This window comes from Anser cygnoides, chromosome 1 (genome assembly GCF_040182565.1).
Source record: "Anser cygnoides isolate HZ-2024a breed goose chromosome 1, Taihu_goose_T2T_genome, whole genome shotgun sequence".
NCBI classification, from domain to species: domain Eukaryota; kingdom Metazoa; phylum Chordata; class Aves; order Anseriformes; family Anatidae; genus Anser; species Anser cygnoides.
Window position 1 is genome coordinate 188,063,713 of NC_089873.1, and position 20,829 is coordinate 188,084,541.

Consider the following 20,829-nt stretch of genomic DNA (forward strand, 5'->3'; position numbering starts at 1 on the left):
CACTGGGTAAATGTCTTTCTTCTAATTGTCTGCTAATTGGCAAAGAGCTAATCCCACTTATCATAGAAATTCTTTCTCTGGAGAAAACTGAGCTGAGAGTTTCATAAATCCTTTCCCCTCATCCTTTTCAATTTTAAAAATTATTCTAGTGTCATTTGGTAGCTATCACCTAAGGAGGTGTTCTGTTTGAGTTAATCAGCTCCTGCAAGGTTATCTGTGATCTATCCAAAACTGCCGAAGCCAGCATCTTGACTTCTGTCTTAATTAGTAATTACTGGCCTAAAATTGTCATTTACCATAGGCATTTGTACTGACCTCTCAAATTAAGATCAACCATGAAATTAAAAGTGGAAGAATTGGGTTGCATATTCTATCCACCAAAGCATATTATTCATGGTGTGTGGCAGGGAACCCAAGTGTAAGCTATGATTAAGAACACTGCAGTTAGCTTGTCTTTGAAATGTAAATACAATTAATGAGTATACCTGTCCTCCCCCAGGATCTGTCCTTGTCTGCTTCATCCTTCTGACTTCTTTGTTTCTTCTTTTTGATTGGGCTCTTGATTTTCTTGCCTTCCTTCCTACTCAAGACTGAAAACATTTTACAGAAGAATTCCCAGCGGCAAAAAGCACAGAAAAATATGCCATAGATTTCTCAAAATGTCTGCTTTATTTTGGCATACCTTTAACGTCTCATTGTGACCAGGACTGTGCTAAGTGTCCCTTTCATAATTTAGCACAACAAATCATTTCACATGAACATGGCGTTGCAAGTTTAAAAGAAGAGCACTGGCTTGCCTGCAGTGAAAGCCCGTATTGGCAACATTTAGCTATGGTAAAGCCGTGTCCATTCACTGTCTGTCACAGACTTACAAACAAGAGCAGCACATTGAATATAGCAAAGTAAAGAGTCTTATTCAAAAAGAAGAAAATGTTCTTGAGGAAACACTGGGGCAGCCAGAAGAGGGAGGTGACAGTAGGTCTCCATCTCTCTGCTGTCAGTTGCCCTTGATCCACACTCTCCTAACTGTATAGTGTCATGAGAAGAGGCTAAAAACACCCAAGAAAGGTATTTTAAGAGTAAATCATGACAGAATTGCCATATAGCCCTTATGGGAACGTGAACAGGAAACACACCTTCTACAATTTTTACTAGCTCAAGGAATGCTGAAACAGAGTGCACAAGTTCTTCCAGAAGTTCAGTACCCATGCCACACACAAATGTAGAAGAAAATCTGTTATAGGGATGTTTAATGGCTAATAGGCTTATTTTTCAGATGAGCAAAGCATCCAATGTTTAAAAAAATAATAATAAATGACTAGGCAGGCCTGGTTGTCTCAACTAATTTGGACAGAATATAATTTCAGTTTTGATGACAGAAAAATCTGAGTCCTTTTCTCAACATATTGAAGTTAATAGCAAACTCTTTAATCTACACCACGTTGCAACGTGCAGCTAATGCCTGACATGCAACTTGGATGACATACTATTGATTAGTCTGCAGGGCACATTCAACAGTAGAGTTGATTTCTTTTGATTTCTTTTGCATGCTTACATATTTGCTTTCCTTCCCTGCATATGAAAAATAACGATCAAGAGAAGTATTTAGACTTTCAAGAACTAGAAGCACATTTCACTGTCATTTTAAGACAACTTTTATTTAGCAGGCTACAACTCTGGGTTTTGTTTCGGGTCATTGATTGAAATCCAATGCAATAAATCCATACAGCACTAATTGTTAGTGCAGGCACAAGACATTAAGCAAGAAGGATTAAAGACTGCTCAAGCATACTGGAGCTCTTTCCAACAAGACAAATTACAGCTATTATTTTATATCAATGAACTATAATAATCTTGAATTCCCTGCACTGGAAGGAAAATTTGCGTTAATGAACTCTTCTCTTATCTACCTTACCTTCTAACCTGTAATAATCAGGCTACTTCTTCCATAAAGAAGGGGATGTTCCTCGTGTCAGCTTTGCTAATGTGAATTTATTTAATCAAATAAATTTTTAAAATCTGTCTTCCAAACATGACATTTTTATTATGATTAATGCTCAAGTAGTGTTGTTTACCACGGAAGCCTAAAAAATATATAATTTTAAAAATATTTCTTACAGAAGTTAATACTTTGAGTTTAGAAATAGGGAGTAAAGAAGCCTGAATGCACCACTCACCCTTTGCACAGCTGATCTTTGCAGAGCAGAGAGCATTTTGACTAATGTAGTTGCTGTCTGGTTTCTTGATTTTTTAGTTTTTTTTTTAAATCAGTTTCACCCCTAGTTTTCTACGCTACTGTGAAGCTGACTCCCGTGCAACCTCTCAGACTTGTTCAGCGTTTAAGTCCCACCTGGGTGAGAGCAGCTTGAAGTTCTCATTTTGAACTAGCAGGAGGTGATGCTGGATGAAAGCAGGGGTAATCCTCTCAGCATGCAATTCAGAAGCATTTCTAAGCAGGTCTCAAAAGATGAAATCAGCTGAAGAAACAGACCGTCTAGAGGTTGATCCTGTGCTATTCCGTGTTTAAAAGACTATCTGACTGCCTCTCCCACTTGATCTGTCAGGCAGGTGCGGTGTGCGGTGCTCAGCATACTTCTGGCATGCCACTATTACTCAGTTGCACAAAACAAAGGCTGTGAAGGCAGCCAGGCCCACCCCAACACCCTTGCTTACCAGGCTAAGGTTCTGCTTTTGTGGTAAAAGACATATATAGTGCTGTTACATGGTAAGCTCGTAAGGGGAAAAATAGCCAAAGTCTCCTTTTTGTTTAATAGCCACCTGGTCCTGCAGTCCCATCAGCCCCATTTGCCGATGGGCATCATGAGGAGGAACTGGGGGGTATTTGCCCCCTGCTTCCTCCAGCACAGCCCAGAAGCCCAGTTCTACACCACACAGCTTCTTTGTAAATGCTACAGCTACCCAAAAGAGGCTTAGTCTCTGAGGAGGTACTCCAAACAGTACACTTCTTACTGATCATGGATACTGAAGCACTTCTTCCCTTAAAAGTTAGTTACTGTAGGAAGAGGGAACATGTACAGAGGCTTATGAGACAGTGCGCTTGTTTATTAAGTTTGCATGTTCTAGGCTATGGAATATGAAAAGACAAGAGCAGGATCAACAGGAGAAAGTACAGGCTTTCCAGAACAGTGATGACCACTGTATCTGATCATTACCCTATTTTTCCATCCTCGACTACTTGTTTCACCTGAGATAAGAGCATAAAAATGAAACCATTCAAAAAGTGGCAGCAAGAACAGCCACACCATTATGCTGGGGTTTTTATGTTGGGGTTTCAGTCTCCTGGATGAAGCAGCTGAGGTCTTTTCAAGCAGCAGTCCACTCCTCTATCTCCAGCTGACCCAAGTACTATCCAGCTCCTGCCTCTTCACCCTCCACATGGATTGTATTACACAATATTTCACAAATCCCTACAACCATTCTTCTTCTCCTACATTGGTTCTTAACGGTACAGTGACATGGACCAAGCCTGCTTTACCAACTTCTGAACTCAGATGCTTCATTTATGAGAATGGTTCACAGAACAAGATGCTAAATCAGACAAGAAAATAAAATACCAAGATAGCTAACTTCTGCTTACCTGTACAGAAAGCTGCTTTAACTCCTAGGAAGCAGGATGGGGCCATGGAGGCAGTTGTCATGAAGCTTCAGGATGCCCTTCATACCCTTTCTGTAGCACCCTTTCCAGGGACAGCTGATTAAAAGAGGCAGTGGGCACTTTTAAATGGTGTCACTTACCATTGTCATCACATCCTGGAGTTAGAGTAGGCAAAAGGTAAATTTTATTTGGCTTTTGAAAATAGGTACAGACTAGTCTGCTGAAACAGCAAGCAATCAGTACATGCAGTAATTATGCCCCCCTCTCCCATTCTTGCGCTCTGTCTTGTAAGATATTTAAGCATTCATTTCCACAATTATTGACTCTGCTAATGTAATTTATTTCAGAATTAACAAAATAATGATTTTCCAGGATCTCCATCAGTCAATCAAGACTCTCACCATCTTGACAAACTACCACTGCTGTAGCTTTGCGTGACAAGAGCAGATGGAAGAGAGAGCCCATCTTTTAGATTTCCTTAATTTCAAGACCAGTTGGGCACAAAGCAGGCCAGCACTGTCTCGTGAGAATGAAACGGAAGGTAAGCTGTGTGTTAACGACATACACGGGGATGGTCAAGTTCCCAGAGAACAGCAGTGACACTTGCCCTTTGACAAGAAAACTAGGGAGATTCTTTATCAATTACTGCAGAGAGGCCCTTAATTAAAAAAAAAAAAGCCATTACATATAACTAGTTCTGACTCAAGAAGTCCTCAAAATCTAAATGCTTTCTGGCTTAATTAAGGGGACTAGGAAACAGTATTTAATACATTTATGTGTATTTAAAAGTATCTAGTAATAGTCTAAATCAGCAAAATGAAAGCTACGAATGTCATCAATTTAGTCATTTTTTAGGGTACCACAGGACATAGAAATAACGTGTGAAAGACTTGCAGCATAAATTGGTAACTTCTTTTATTTCAGTGTCTCCCTGATGATGCATGTCTCACCTTTCTGAAAGATATTCTACATCAAATTAAAGTCATAAAGCCGGAATGTACATTCATTTAAGGTTATCACATATGCTAATTCAGCATTTAATTTGTTGTTCATATTCTCTTACAATTTATTCTACTATTTAAAAGAAAGCATTACATATTCTTTCACATCTTAAAGTGACGTTTTTGTTAAAATTTGAAAACTGACCATCGGTTAAACCAGAATCAAAAGAATAATCTTTATCTGAAGTTGTGTAGTTGTGTGTGTTAAAACAAATATGCAAGTGTCAGCCAGCAAGTGGCCCTACTTTATATGGATACATTCTTTCTAAACAAAAAAGTTCAATGTTGTCAAACTGATATACAAGCAATGAAGAAGCATTATTCACCCAATTTCAATACAACGGCTTACAAACGGAGTCAAAAAACATTCAGTATCAACATGCCACAGATAAAAAACACTGTGGTTAAAAAACAAAAAAGCCAAATAAACAAGACGTGTAAGTGACTAGGCAGAAAATATATATATTCCTCAAACTGGAGTTTACCACAACATGGATATGTATGTATAAAATCTTTTGCTTACAGCCCTGGCCTTGAACACTCAAGAAGCCAACATGCAGCATCTCTTCTTCACGTAAGCTTACAAATACTGCAGGCAGACTATGATCTTATACAGCTTCCAAGGCAACCTGTTATCTTTTGGAAAGGACAAAAGTATTTCGTATGAATTTACCAATAGATTTGATGCTGTTAACAATCCATCTGGTTTCTAAAACTGAACTCTCTTCTCCAGTTCGTTGTAGTTTATATGAATAACAAAATAACTTTGAACAATATCCATGTGCCATCAAGCATGGACAAGTAGACCATGTCATTTATTGGCTATGTTACTGCCATCATGATACAAAGACTCTGTATGCAGCTCCAGGCATCACGGTTAGAACATCATGTCATCTAGTCCATCCTCCATAAACTTCTTGTAAATTGCCATAAACTTTGCTACAAATGCTTCAAGATGATAAATGACTTTGCTGCCCAGTTGCAAGCGGTGTTCATAGAAGGCTGCCATTTGTGCAACTTCTCCTTTCAGTTGTCCATCACAGTTATTCAAAAGCTCTGTCAGAAGACCCTAAAAGCAAGACAGCATTCAAAAAAATTACACTCTTTCTGTTAAAGAGGATAACCTCAATTTTCTGGAAATAGCTAAGTAAATGACCATCAGCTCAGTCAGGAATCTAACAGAAAAGATGTTTAAGAATCATTACACCACCTCTCTGACAGGACTAGACTGATGGAACTGTGTCTCTTCAGAATATTCTTCCGGGATAAATAATTCATGTCAAAACAGAAGTTAACTGTTATATTCTTAGACAAGAAAAATCATATAAGGGAACTGCTCATGCCTTAATGATGAAAATAAACTAGCTTCATCTCCAAATGCTATAAACTCTACTTGCATGCAGGCACACCACTATAAGGAGAATTTTACAAAGACACAGGTTTGTTAAGATCACTTATTTCCTATCTTGACATCACTGATCAAAAAGAGTAATAAGCTGTTGTTAACAACAAGGAAATGGCTTAAAGGCTATATATACAGAGTTGTGTATGTATATAGACACACAAGATACTTTACAATTACTTCCATCACGGCAAAAAAAAAAAAACACTATTTCTGGTCTGAGACAAAAAAAATCACTGCAAGTCTATCTCTATTAAAACCTGGGATTAAGTGAGAAGTATCTCAAGCACATTTCAGGTTTATGAAGTAGGCAGAGGACACCTTTGGCTTGAAGACAAGAGTCCTCAAACAGGGCAATGCAGGAACTACTAACTCACCATTAGCAAGAAAAGTTAAAGATAAGTCACTACTGCAACTGTCACAAAGCAGAAGTCAATGTGACAAAAAGATTTTGTCTATGGCAATATCCACCCAGGGTAAATTGCAAACCTTATCTTTAACCTTCGTCCTTTGTTCTGGTCTGGGTTTTCTTTTTTTTGTTTGTTTGTTTTTCCCCCTCTCCTTCTAGCATCTTTTCACCCTGCCTAAAATAAAAACACGTGTCCTATTCTTTTGTTTGTTTTTTTTAATAGTATAACAAGATTTCTGAAGAAACCTGCTGCTCTACTTTCCTTCATGAACCTCTCCAACAGGACATAGCAAATACTGAATATATAACAGAACTTTCACAAAAGAGAATAAACTGAATCAAAACTAGCCCATAAAAATACACCTATGCTTCAGTACAGAAAATTACAAATGACCTGGTAAATCTTCAGGGGGACAAAGCATGTCCTCCTTGGGTTTTACTCAGCTATAATGTTGCTGTCAATGATCACAAAGTAAAGTCCAGTAAAGCCATTCAACAGAGGTCTGAACAAGGAATGCTGTGATAAAAATACACTAGTTACAGAACAGAATCTTCCTGCCCTCAAGATGTACACTACTCATATCCATGTTCCAAAATATATTTAGGCATGAACAGAACAGTCCAGTAGATACACTCAGGATCCTGTGAACTGAATGCTATGGAACAATGTTTGCAGGAACAAGGTCTTTAGCTACTGATTTAAAAGTGATGACCTGGACTGTTCTGGTTACTTAATAGGAAGAAACACAGAAAAGAAAAGCATCTTGAAGTCACTCACATCTGTTTGGAAAGAACACAACTTTCATTCTATATTTGGATATTTTTGATTTTTTTTTCCATTTAAAAACAGATTTTCAGTGTTTATATCTCTACCACATTAAGAGCTAGATAGCTGAAGTACCTTCATTATAATTTCAGGAGGAATACAATGTGTTAGGAGTTCATAAAGCCGTCCACGAACCTCTAAAAGCCTGTTGGAAAGACAACAAAATATCAGATGTATACCCACAAAGCATACAATTTTTTACTATTTTTTACTGTAGTCATTTTGTCAAGTGTGGGCAAGATGATCAGGTTGTAGAAAATGATCCAATTATCAATTCTCAACTTCTGATACTGAGAGGCTATCGACATTTGAATTCTATACAAGATTTTCAATGACATCAAGTAACATATGGAGCAGCCTAAAAGAAGCAGGCTGCATGTATGAGACACAAAGTGAAATAATAAAGAGGGCACTTCCCACTGTGCTTGAAAAATAAAACGCTTCATCCTAAGTTCTTTCACAAAGTCACATTACGCTAAAGATGGTGAAACAAAAGCTTTAAGTATGAAAGTAAAAAGGACAGCATAGTACTCAGCTAAACTTATGATCACTTTTGGTAGCAAGTCTGCAACACATTGTACAGAAAAGGCAGGGAAATTGATCGTTCACCATTAGAATGAAGACCAGAAACCACCTACAGATTTAACCAAAAAAATGAACATAAAAGAGTTGAGTTGAAAGAGAAAGGCCACAAACACTCAAGACACTCCATTATTCCCGAAACACATACGGCTAATTAGAAGTTTACTGCAACTTAACCTCATTATTTCTGAGCCTTCCTACCATGAACATCATGAAAAACGTTACTTTCTTCTCCTCAAGTCTTTCCACATCTCCCCACTCTGTTCTCTCTAAGTCTCACTGCTTCCATACATGCCATGTTCTCTACGTATTTTCTATCTCTATCTATTCAATGATCTCTCTGATCATTTCTGGTCATCTTCTCCAGACTCGAGAATTTGCCTAAAACCTTTCAGTGCGGTGCTTAGAAATGGATAGACCATTTCAAAACAAGCCTCACTACCGCTGCATAAACAGCAGAGACTTACTCCAGTGTCACAGAGGCTATATTTCTAACCTTGTAATCCACTAAGCTACAAACTCCAGTACAACGTCAGAAAATTACAGATAACTAAAGATGGCATGTTTTTAACTACGGCATTTCTTACGTTCAAGAAAAAAAAACAAACATACATACATAATTTATAAATGTAAGCATGTTTATTCATCTACCTTTGTGGTGTCTGTTGACTGACAATAGCATTTGCAGTTTCTCTCAAATAAACTTCCCAGTCCATTTCAGGAATGTCTTGATCAGCAGTGAAAGGATACCTGCATAATGATGATAATAAAGCAAACTGTCACCTACTCAAACAACGATACAGAAGTTGATTGCTATGTCTAAAGGCATAGTTTACATTAATATTCAGCAGTCACTTACTGTTGTACTCTGCAAGACTCGCACATCAGCAGTGCTTTCCGAAGATTCCTGCCAGACTTCTCTGCAAGCCTTTGAGCCAGTTCCTGAGGAAGAGTCAGGCCTTCCTTCTTACACACACTGGACAATACATTGCAGATCTAGATGGGAAACAGCACAGAGCGCAACATTTAGCAAACAGTTTAGCACCAACAGGTTCTCCTACGTGAAAAATTTCTGAACTAGAGATGGACCACTCTTTCAAGTGACGTGCCTGACAAGTCACCCACCACTAAGAAAAACTATGTCACTTGGTGAAAATAAAACATTTCAGAAGCCCACAACAAGAACTCATCTGGCAAGAAGTTTTAAAGGATTTATTACTGCTTCTGTTTCAACGTACATCTTCGATGCTGGGAGCAGGCACTCGGATGGCCAGGCATCTGCTTTGAATAGGTGCTATAATTTTTGAGATGGAGTTGCAGCACAGGATCAGCCTGCAGGTTGCCATGTACTTCTCCATTGTTCTTCTCAAAGCATGCTGGGCATCTTTAGTCAGTTTGTCGACTTCTGTTAACAGCACCACTGAAAAAGGGTAAAAAGAAGTGCACTTTTTTTTCATATCAGATCACCTTAATAAAATGAGTACTTTGACATATAAGTGATAACATTAAAATGAATTATGCAAGCAGCACAGTTCCACGGGCAGGAAAATAAGGCAAGATTAAGACAACAAGCATGCCTTGTGTAGTCTGCCACTCCCTCATACTCTATACTTATGTACTGGAATGTCCATTTCTTTAGAGTAGGGCCTGCAACACTTCAGTGCTGAGTAATTCAGGTAGACGTAGAAGCTTTCAACCTGATAATAAGTGCAGTAACTTCTTACAGTAATTCTAAGTAAGAAATGCAAAAAGAATTTATGGCATAAGGTTATATAAAAACCCCACACATTTCTTGAAGACTCCCCTCAACGTATTTTATATTAAGAAGCTAAAATCTTATCTTAGCAAAGGAGGGGCAGAAAGCTGCCTTGTTATGGCAGATGCAGGGCCTTTCCATGGAACTACAAAGAAAAAGAAAAGATATATTTCAATAATGCTTTGGAACAATCAAGAGACACTCAATACAAAACAGCTAACTTTTTTAGTTACTTTCTGCAGATTCAGTCACCTGAAATCTCAGGAAAAAAAAAGTTTCAAAAATACTTCGACTGGTTTTGCACTGTTTTTACTCACCTTTGAAGTCACGTTGAGTACTTGTCTCAAGCTGTTGGGATTGTGCTACTGTCTTCAAGAGTTCCTGAATTACTACACGGTCATTATTTCCAGCATCACTGCATCAAGAGATTGAATAGAACTTGTTTTAAAACAACAGCTTTACACTGCATATAAAATACATCCTCCTAAGCAGCCTTTTGGTCAACTGACTATCCAAGAATGACAGAAGAATTCAGAAGCTATTGAGGTTAGAATTAACCTCAACACACACATTTGGTTACAAGTTACCTTCCCAAGTAATAAAAAAAACTCGAACTTTGTGAAGGCATGGCTGGATTAGTCACACTGTATTTGGAAGTAGCAAAACTGTTGTCAAATGTTTTTATCAACTTACTAAAACAAAACACATTTTTCTGGCATGAGAAATCAAACCTTTTGTCACCTTCAACTTGGACACAAACACTTACTGTGACCATTTTTGCCCACCATCGTGGAAAGAAAAAGTGAGTAACCACATAGTAGGATGCCTGACTCAAAGGACTGATGTAAACACTTTATTTTTCCCTTAGAACTAGATGTCATGCTATGAACAAACCACATGCTTAATGCAAATTTGAATGGCAGACACAGTGAAGTTATAAAAAGTTACTAATAAAAGATTAATACTGAGATACCATTAGAGCACAGCTGGCAGGCTTGTTTTTCTTAGAAGGCAGGAAAACAAGAGGAAATACATGCTGATCTCCTTCCTGACTCTTCTCTGTACTATCCCCTCACTGGCAACTGCACAGCTTTCTTAGCTCCTAAGTCAGTAGCTCAGCACGCTTGACTCAGATTTGACAGCCACTGGGGTGACTGACTTGTCAGCTCTATTACTGAAGCAGCACAGAAAAGAGGAGGAAAAAAAAACAGTCCTTAGCCTCTTCAGACTGTTGTCTTCACAGAGGAAGCAGCTCTGCAATGTTTCACTGGCAAGCAAATAAAAAGGACACTCATCTGCCCTGCCTGAGTCACCACTCCACCCGACCTTCCCCTTCTTTGCCAAGGAGAAGGCAGCAGGATGGACAGAAGCATCACGTTAACTCAACGTTCACAATCTGCTGAACAGGCTATGCTGACTTAGACTGAAGCGCCTACTCGGTCCAAGAGATTTGTCCTTCAGCAAGGGAACAGGACTATGATTACAGAAAAAAAAAAAATCTAGTTCTACTCACATCAACTTTTGGAAATGGAAAACAGTTTCCTAATATTTAAAATAAAGTATTTTTTGCAGTAACAGAGAATCCAGGGTCATGATTTCATGGTGATAGATTACCCTTGATACTACGCAACCACAGCAAACGTTCCAGGAAAACAATGAGCAAAGGCAGAATTACCACACAAATGTACTTTTTACCCCTCCATATTCTTTCACTACTCACTTACTCAGGGTACCCCATTTTAGAATATCTACTTGAGCTATTCAAGTGACCACGAGACAATGCTTTGGAATTCAGATGATAGAACCATTCTTTTTCCTCCAAAAGGAGGCAATCTAATGAAGTTCCATAAGAAATTCGACGCCTGTAGAGTCCTACCCCTTCCCAGGAGTTAATTTCCTTTCCCCGATAGCCATTTATCACATTCCACGTTACCAAGGATGAACTACATTATTTCACAATACTATTATTCAATCAAAATTCACAAACCACACTGATAAACATTAACCAGCACATGTAGGTTCACTGTCTGGTCAGAAATAAACATGACAATGACAATTATTCCATCACTTAAAGCTTGTGAACCTACATATTAGCAATAAAATACTTGCATGTGTAAAACTGCTGCAAATTTAAAATAAAACACCTTTTTAAAAAAATGTTTCAAACTGAAGCACTCTAGAGAGTAACAGAAGCATTAGTTGCATTAGGCTGTCAGAGCAGAAGACTGAATGTCAGACTTTTTATATCACCAAGATGATATATTCACTATTACTGTTTATTCTTAATTATATAGTTTATTAGTAAAAATCTCAGCTTTGTTTGAGGCCACACCAGGATACCAGCAGATAGTCACTGATCAATATACAGAGACTAACAACAAAACAAGCTTTTAAAGGCCACGCTGTATGATAGAAACACAGAGCAACACAAGAAAAGATTTAGTGATAAGCACAAAGTTACAAGTTACTTCAGGATACTCAATGTCTTACAATTTCAACTCGGACAACAAAGCCACCATAACCAAAACCTACCACTGCACAAAGACATTTACTGTCTTGTGATTTAAAGTAACATTAAAGGGCTTCAGGTAAATACAAGTATTTACTCTGGGTCAGTGAACTATCATCAGCAATTTCACAACTGTCACAGGAGACATACAACACGCCCTTACAGCTTCTGCCATTTAAATCAACATCTGACTTCCCTCATAACAGGACTCCCAGGATTTAGTGGGTGCTTTTTGTTGTTGTTGCTTTGTTTTTAAAACTCTGTGCTTTATACTATTTTAAAAGAGTTATAAGGTAAACCTTGCTTGCTTTCAATTTACTTTATTTTTGTATTTGTAAGAGAAGTAATAATTTTGGGTTGTTGGTTCCAACAAAAGTTCTCATTTGCAACCCAAATGGCTAAACTTATGAATCCAGAATTGTTCCTCGGTACCCAGTCCTCTACATCTGCATGCTGATCCAGCTGGTTAAGCAGAACATTACTGTTTTAATTATACAGCAATCCAAATGTTTGTTCATTTAGAGCTGTTCAATTAAAAATCCTCTCCCTGCCCTCACGTGCTGCCCAAACCTACAAGCCAATATCTAATTTGCTCAGGCAATAAATTGGGTGATCAGGCCCTTATATAGTTCAAAACAACTTACAATACGGCTAGTGACTTATATTTAAAGTGGAACTTTTTTTTTTTAACTGTACACTTACCTTGGGTTAACTTCAAGGTGATAATTGCTTGCAATCGTGCTAATTTCAATTTTCTTTTTAGAAGGTGCCTATGTAGAAAGTAACCATATTACATTTCAGAAAGAGTTCTAAAGTCAGAAGGAAATATCGATCTTACAGATTATAACTAGTTAGGTTGTTGGAAAACTGTTAAGTCCCGCAGACCAAACAACCACTCAAATACTAGCCTTATGCATCTCCTACCTCTCACAACCCACCCTCAAAGGAGAAAAGGAGTTCTGATGCATCAACTACCCTATAAAACAGAAACCAGGGCAGGTGGGTTGGAATTATACAATCTTTAAAGCCTCTTTCAACCCAAGCCATTCTATGATTCAAACACTAATGGTGATTATAGTGTAATGGTGATTATTAATGCATACTCCATTTACTGAGTTTTGTATCAACGAATCTCATTACTGGAATCAGCCATTCAAAATATATGATACTTTGTCCACACAGAGAAACGCTTTGGAGAAAAAGCTGCATAAATGTAACAGTATTTATATAACCCCTAAACTTGGGTCTGAACAGTTTCATACACCCTATATTTATATCACCCAGTCCAAGTATTACATTCATTCCACTACTGAGGATTAAAAAGCGAGCATTAATGACCTACTTATAAATAAAGTTTGATAATTCCTTGATTACTAAGCCTTCCATAACAATGATTGTGAATAAATAACTTTTTAATAATAACTAATTAAGTGCCTGAAACCAGGGCAAGTAGAGCTTAAGCTGACTTTTTCCTAATGAGGAAGCTGTTACTATTGGGATCAAAACACAAGTTTCAATTTTCAAGTATAACTTTGCATATGTAAGAAAAGCTGTGTTAATGATTAAAAAAACCTGCTTTTACAGACAAATGAAACTCTGTATATTTAACTGAGAGCTAGTCTACTACACATGACGCTGTTTTACTTGTACTAGTTTGGACAAACAAACCAAAAAAAAAACCACCAACAACCCATGAACACTTAAAGGAACAAGAATACTTGGCAAAAGTATTTGTTCAAGTAACCAAACTAATTTCGTTAATTGTATAAATAAGCTAAAAGATACCGAATGCACAACACAGACACACATTTTTAAGTTCAAATAAAGGCCTTATAAGAGAAAGATGTCAGTATACAAGTATCCACAGTGCTTTGCAGGGGAAGTGAACTTTTTTTTTTTACCGTTATACTCTGATGCTCAATCCTCAGCTTTTCCACACCCGGACCGTATAACTCCCTTAACAGACACATTATTCTCGTCTTCTTTCCAGCTCCTGACGGTCCATACACCAAGAGATGGGGGAAGTCACCACACTGAACCTGAACACAAAGCAGCAAGATTTGTTGGCCACAATAGTTACTTTCCGTATGTTAAAAGAGATTATTTATATAACCGTTCTCACTGAAGTTTACATGAAATGACTTCTCCAGGTACTGCTCAGTCCCAACATACTAGTTAAATTATGAACTGATGAAGTGAACTCCTTTCCTTCAATACTATTTCCTTTGGAACATATTTGCCCCTCAAAACAATACGTAACCCCATTTCACTGGAAACACCCCCCCAAAAATATGCATTTGCTTCCAGGGTGACAACTTAGGGCTGAAGTATATACATATATACATACACACATAAACACTTCTGGTGTGCATGTACACGTATATACGTTCCTCCTTATACACTGTACGCTCTAGAACCTTTATATATGACCATATTAATTAGGTAATTAGGTGCTTAATCGCCGCCTGGGCGAACCGGCGGGCCCGGTCTCGAACCCGTGCCGGAGGGTCCGCGCCCCCCGGCCGCCCGCCGCCCCGCGGCGCCCCCTCACCAGGCAGCGGAGCTGCGCGGCCTGCTGCCGGTGGAAGTCCAGGCGGCCGAGGCTGCCGGGCCGGTACTTGTCCACCCACAGGCTCATGGCGGCCGAAAAGACCCGCGCAGACCCGGCTCCCAACCGCCCTCTACGGCGGCTGCCCGGGGACAAAAGGCAGCGGATGCAAACTCGGCGAGGAGGACGAGCGCTGCTGCCCCTCCCCCGACGAGCACCCCCACCCGCGTTTTGGGGGCTCTTTCACCCCCGTGAATGATAATTTTTGCCATCGCGCCCTGCTGGGTTTTGCGTGTAAAGACACAAAGGCTGTGCTCCTGCTCGCTGCAACTGTAGTCATTAGTCATACAGAATCACAGAATGGGGTCGGAAGGCACCGTAAATGCGACCCAACTCCAAGGGACCCGCTCAGGGCACCGACCCTGTGGCAGGCTCGTTTTGTCCACAAATCATACACAAACACTTGGTTTGGGGGGTGCTGGCCCCCCGCAGCAGGCCCAGCAGAAAGCATGTCTGAGGGGAGAGCTGTGGTCTGCAGCCAGCGGCGGGAGGCAAGGCGAGCTGGCGGGCAAGGAAGCAGCAAGGAGCAGGCAGGAAGCAGCCCAAAAACCTTTCTCGGCCTGCCCTCCCTGCCCCTGATCCGGAGCAGGCAGAAAAGAGCCCAAACGGCTTCCTTCGCCTGCCCTGCCTGCCCCTGCCCTGATCCATCAGTGTACATCAGGCCTCTTGACCTCTGCAGATGGCGGGCAACAAGAGGCCGGTGTCCTGCGTCGGGGGAACATACGCTCCTCCGCTGCTTTGTCTCGCTCTGTGTCGTCCCAGGCTTGCAGACTCATTACGGATCAGTGGGTTGCCCGTAATCGGTGTGCCACACTGCGAATTTACAAACAAAGCGTGTGGCTTTATGAACAGAATGCCCGTGTACAAGAGGAGGTCTTACTTTGACTCTTTATGTGGTAGCCCTGATAAATGATCGTGCACAAACGATTTGAAAACAGAAAAATTACTTAAAGTCATAAAGCATCGCTATACGCATGCATAGGCTAAAATGTGTCAGCCTAATTTTTGTACTTAAATAACTTTTGGGAAAAAAAAAAAGATACATTAGGAGTTCATGTGACTTCCTATTTATCCGTTCCATGTTTACATTTATTCACATAGTCAGAAAGCCAGAATGCATGTAATAGCTTTGTTATCCTAAATATTCAAGTTACTCCTAAAGGCCACATAAACCTAGTGGGAGCAAAATAAGAGAGCACATCAACTAGTAAAGTTAGGTGTTTCTGAAACATTGCGTACTCTCCTAGACGCTCATGAATCAGTTTTATTTGCAGATTGAATTATAAAAATTAACTTTATACTGCTTTGTCAGCACCGTCCTTACGCATGACTGAGCTTGTGAAAGCTGCAGCTGCAATATCTGGCCTGTGTGTACATTTGAGTCCCTTTCTTCTGCCCAGCACCACAGAGTGACCAGTTCCCTTGCCCTTTTCTAAGTTTGCATTTTGTGCGTCTACAGTGTTTCTCATGTGGCTGTCCTCTCCCCTCTCTTTTTCATGACTGCTTAATTTCCCTTGTTGTTCCCTTTGGTTAGTTATATTTATGACTAGCCTTTACAAGCTTTTTCAGATCCTTTGTTCATTTACCTCAATTTTTAATAATTTCTGAGTGATGTGTTACTCTTGTGTCTATCAGTGTCATGCTAGACTTAATTGCAATTTCTGTGATAACTCCTTATAACCTACTGTTTTTCCAGCCCCTAGAGATACTGTATTTACAGATGCATGTCACCGTCTAGCAAGTGCTTTGACAGATTCTCCAGGGTTTTGAAAGTACCAGTGAAACAAAATCCTTTTTGGATGAGGTTATACTTAAACAGGTAGGACTCAGTCCAGCAGGCTTTTAGATACTTCCAGCTCCCAATGAGATCATAGGCTGAAGACGCCTAGCAGCTTTGAAATGATCCTAAACTCTTTTTATTATTAGGTCATTAAATTTCCTTAGGATTTCTTATTTTCCTGAGCAGAAAATGTTGGGAATTGTGCCCTACCTCAGCAATGCATTTAAGTATGTGCTTACGTTCATGCTCTCAGTTAAGCTGTTCCCTGCCTTAAAAAGTAATTAAAGAGATGAACAGGATTATTTTCTTAAGTAAATATCTTACAATTTTAAAATCTGGGCCTGCATGAAGCATTGCAGTTGTAGTACTTTTTATCTGATTAAAATGCTCTAGAATGCTTTGATTTTCTACTTCATTAACTTTTTACCTTCACTGTAAATCTAAACAAAAAGAAGTAAGTGTCTAAAATGGAATGGTTTGGCCAAGTGCATTGCAAATAAATTAACATGAATAATAAAGAAGATTGAGGCAATTTCAGTTGCAGCCACAATTCACTCAAATATAAGGACTGTTAAAATACATCTTCACTCATATTTCTTCAGTCCAGCAGAAAGTTCAAAACGTAAAATGACTTCTCTGCATGAATAAACTAGAAAATGTATCAGAAAATAGGGATTTTAATTACAAATGGTATTCTGAGCCGCTTACTCCTGTTACACATTATTAAAAAGTGACATGATGTCAGGCACTATAAAAGAAGCTCCCTCCTGTACCCAAATTGAAGTAAAATTATAAGACCTGGATCCAGTGTTTAAATATATATATGTAATTTTTAATCAATTTTAAACTGACTATTAATACAGTGTTAGAAAAAGTTAGAGCATTGTTACACTGACCTCCTCAGTCATTACAGCATGATTGCTGATAGCAATCCAAGCAGCTATTAACAACTCCAAGTACCATTTTGCTGTTCAACAACTTATGTTTTTCAGACAAGACTGTTTGGCATCCTTTGATCCTTCAGGCTGCTTAGCTGAGCGAGATAAATTTTCTTTTCAGTTTCAAATATTTTAGTAGATTATTGCCACTCTGTTGGCTGTCACTCTAGGTTATATCACCCTGTCCCCATCAGAGTGCCTGTATTGCTGCAAGTAAATTGTAGCATATCAAGAAAGAGCAGATCACTAATTACAATGAGAAAAAAAAAAAAGGAAAGAAAAAGACTGCAATAAAGTGACATCTGTTCTATTGGTGACATGCTGATGTCATGCAGATTGAATGTGACAGTGGAAAGAAAAGCACTAATGATGATAGCCAAAAAAATATCTAAAATAACAACAAATATTCCATATAGATTAGCAGCACTGAAGAAGCTGCTTCTCTTTAAGAGATATAAAACCAAGAAATCCTAGTTCTTCAACAGTCTTAATGGGTTATCTTACAATCCTGAATTTACTCTGGAAGAGTAAAGTAACAAAAACAACACAGAAGCTTCCCATGCAAGGATGAGGCAAACTAAAAACGTACATGAAGATACCATTTTCACAGCTAGTGAAGAAGCATTGTGGAAAAGGCTACAGAGATAACATTTAATTGGAGGATACATCTTGTCCACCAGTCATTACTGCCAAGACTTTTGCACATCTGTCCACCTGGAAAAGATTAAGCAAAACCTGTTGCTAAAGAAGTGGAAGGGTAAAAAGAAATAGGTGAATAGGTGTATAAAAAATAATAATTAAAAAAAAAATAAAGCAAAAGCTTTGCATTTTCATGCACTCAAGACGTGGTGGTACCATAAAATGTTCTGATTTAATCAGTCCTCCTTTGTGTTCCAACTCATGTCTCTGAGGGACAGACACTGCTCAGCTTCCTCAGTCTCTAATGTGCCTGAAGAATTAAAAGAAAAGGAGATGAGATATGTTTTGCTGTTCTTGACCCTCTGTGGCCGCAATCACATGTGGCTGTGCAGACTTGAGACACTTCTTTTCTACCATCAGGAGTTGTCAAACTACAACAAACTACAGCAGCACAGTTAATCATGGTAGAAAAACATAAGGTGACAGCTAAAATTTTTTAAATGTTCTAAACATAAATTCAAACATACCTTTGGGGACATGTAGAGTTACAGATCCATTCTTCAGATGAACTACAGCTATGTCGAATACCTGGTCATTTTCTACTGACGTTTTTGATAAAAAACATAAGCTATTTTCATTTGTAGTTTAGGTCTTTCCCCCTGAGACTTACCAGGTCACTGACCAAAAGATGTAGCCTTGTTCAGTTCCCGTCAGCCTGCATTTTGCAATACGAGAACAAAGGAAGCAAAGGAAGCAAGGGAAACTCTGTCCATTTAAGACTGTAGATACAGATTTACAGGTTTTCTTATTCTAAATAAGACACACAAGATCTGTATGGAAGCTAATCACAAAGCTCTTTAAAGAATAACATGCTGTCAGATATTTAAACATAGGAACAAATATTGATTGCTGACCTTAATTAGGAAATAATTTTGCAAAGATGTTGACATTTGACATTTTTTCTCTCTTTCTTGGCAAGGATGTGCTTTGCTGACAAAGACTGTGGATTATTTTGGGATGTGGAAGTATTATTTGTTTTCATTCTCACAAGTACTTGAACTTTTTTTTTTTTAATTGACTTCAGTTGCATTTTCATGAAAAAAATCACCAAAAATAATGCATTTTTGTAAAAAGTCAGATGAATCTACAGGAAAGAAGTTACATCAAAAAAAAAAAACTAGCTTTGTTTTATGTGTAGTATTTTAACTAATGTATCTCACATAGCAGGTGTTTTCTAGATTTCTAACATCTGATAACTTTTTTTTTTTTTTTTTAACTTTCCTCCAGATGATAAGAGACACAGCCCCTCTGAATTCAGAGGATGAAATCCAGACACCTCCAAACACATATTAAGGTATTTCCAGTGATGGTAATAATTGTGGGACACCACAATGAGACTCCTGTTGCATTTCTATGAAGTAAATTGCTATAATCTGCCATGTTCCAAACACGTATCTATGCTGAGCAATTGGTAGAACACGTTGGTTGTCCCTAGTTGTGGTTTTCATAAGTTTACTGAAACCCAAAGGTTTTATAGCGCATACTATGTTTTATGAACCAACTAATATTTCAGAGCTTGACTACAGTAATTTCATCTCCTATAAAATTTTACTGTTCCTAGTAGCTATCCAATTATCTTTGCAGGATTTTTTTTTTATTTTATTTTATTTTGGGGCCACAGCAGTCTTTCTCATGTCTCCTAATTTGTCTTTTCCCCTAGAGAGTAATTACATTTTTGTTGGATCAACAGACATACAGCAGCTTTTGAATTTCCTGGTTTTCTCCTGGGACTCTTGATTTTCAGAAGAGCTTTCATCTCTAAGTTCAGTGTCAGTTTCAGTAAAGTTTGCTGATCTCTTAAGTTTTGACAGTTTTCTCAGTGTACCAGCTAATCTGAGGCCAGCCCTGTTTATATGTAACAAGGTGGAATTTGCTTACTGACGTGGGAACAGGTCTCTGTAATCCAACTGAAAAGTAAGGAGAGCATATGACCAACAAGAGTTTATGCTCATGCTTTCCTGAAAAGCTGAAATAGACTTGTCCTAAGGCTTTTCATAATCTGAAAAGTTAAAAAACAGCATATTCTCATAATGTCAATGAAAACGTTTCATTTATAAATGTATATTTAATAAGAAAACATGCTACATCATGCTACACTTTCTGTTTTTTGTTTGTTTGCTTTTATATTAAAATATCCAATACACAATGACAATAGAGATCTGAAATAGCAATGTAGTTTGGAAAATGTTTACCACAGACATACTGCCTTTAGTAATAGCAGATTTACACACGTAACACTACCACGTAACTGTGGACTTGGAAAATTACCACAGAGCAATATATATACTATGAGCAGCTATTAGAATTGATGTGCCTTCAGACAGCTGTATTGCTATTGATGTGAATTGGAACAAACCACAGTCCCAGAGCTCTTCATGATGAAAAGCTATACTGACTGAGATTAGATGACTGAGTTCCTGTTCTCTGATATTTACAACTCTATAGTGACAGAACTGCTGATTTTCGTAGTGTCTGACAAAAAGAAAACTGTCATATGGTCTTGTGATCATTCCCCTCATTCTTGTCTTTGGCAAGCTCACTTTAAACTTAGTGTGTTTTCTTAAAGTACTCAATGCATAACCAAGCACTGACGCACCTCGAGGAAAAGATTGCTATGCTGTTGAAGTTAGGAAAAAAAAATCTAGAATAACTTCTGTCATTAGACATAGTAGATTAAGTAAATATTTCACATTTGTTCTTGTC

The 20,829-nt window shown here is 38.4% G+C and overlaps 1 protein-coding gene across 1 annotated transcript; it reads right to left on the reverse strand.

Moving 5' to 3' along the window:
• Positions 1 to 4,521: 4,521 nt before the first annotated feature.
• RFC3 (replication factor C subunit 3) lies at positions 4,522 to 14,811 on the reverse strand. The gene is made up of 9 exons (XM_048081208.2): positions 14,653 to 14,811; positions 14,003 to 14,140; positions 12,804 to 12,871; positions 9,910 to 10,007; positions 9,075 to 9,256; positions 8,696 to 8,832; positions 8,488 to 8,586; positions 7,330 to 7,399; positions 4,522 to 5,686 (listed from the first exon to the last, which is right to left on the reverse strand). Exons 1-9 carry the CDS (start codon positions 14,737 to 14,739, stop codon positions 5,495 to 5,497), a joined length of 1,071 nt encoding a protein of 356 aa, XP_047937165.1. The 5' UTR covers positions 14,740 to 14,811; the 3' UTR covers positions 4,522 to 5,494.
• Positions 14,812 to 20,829: the final 6,018 nt, after the last annotated feature.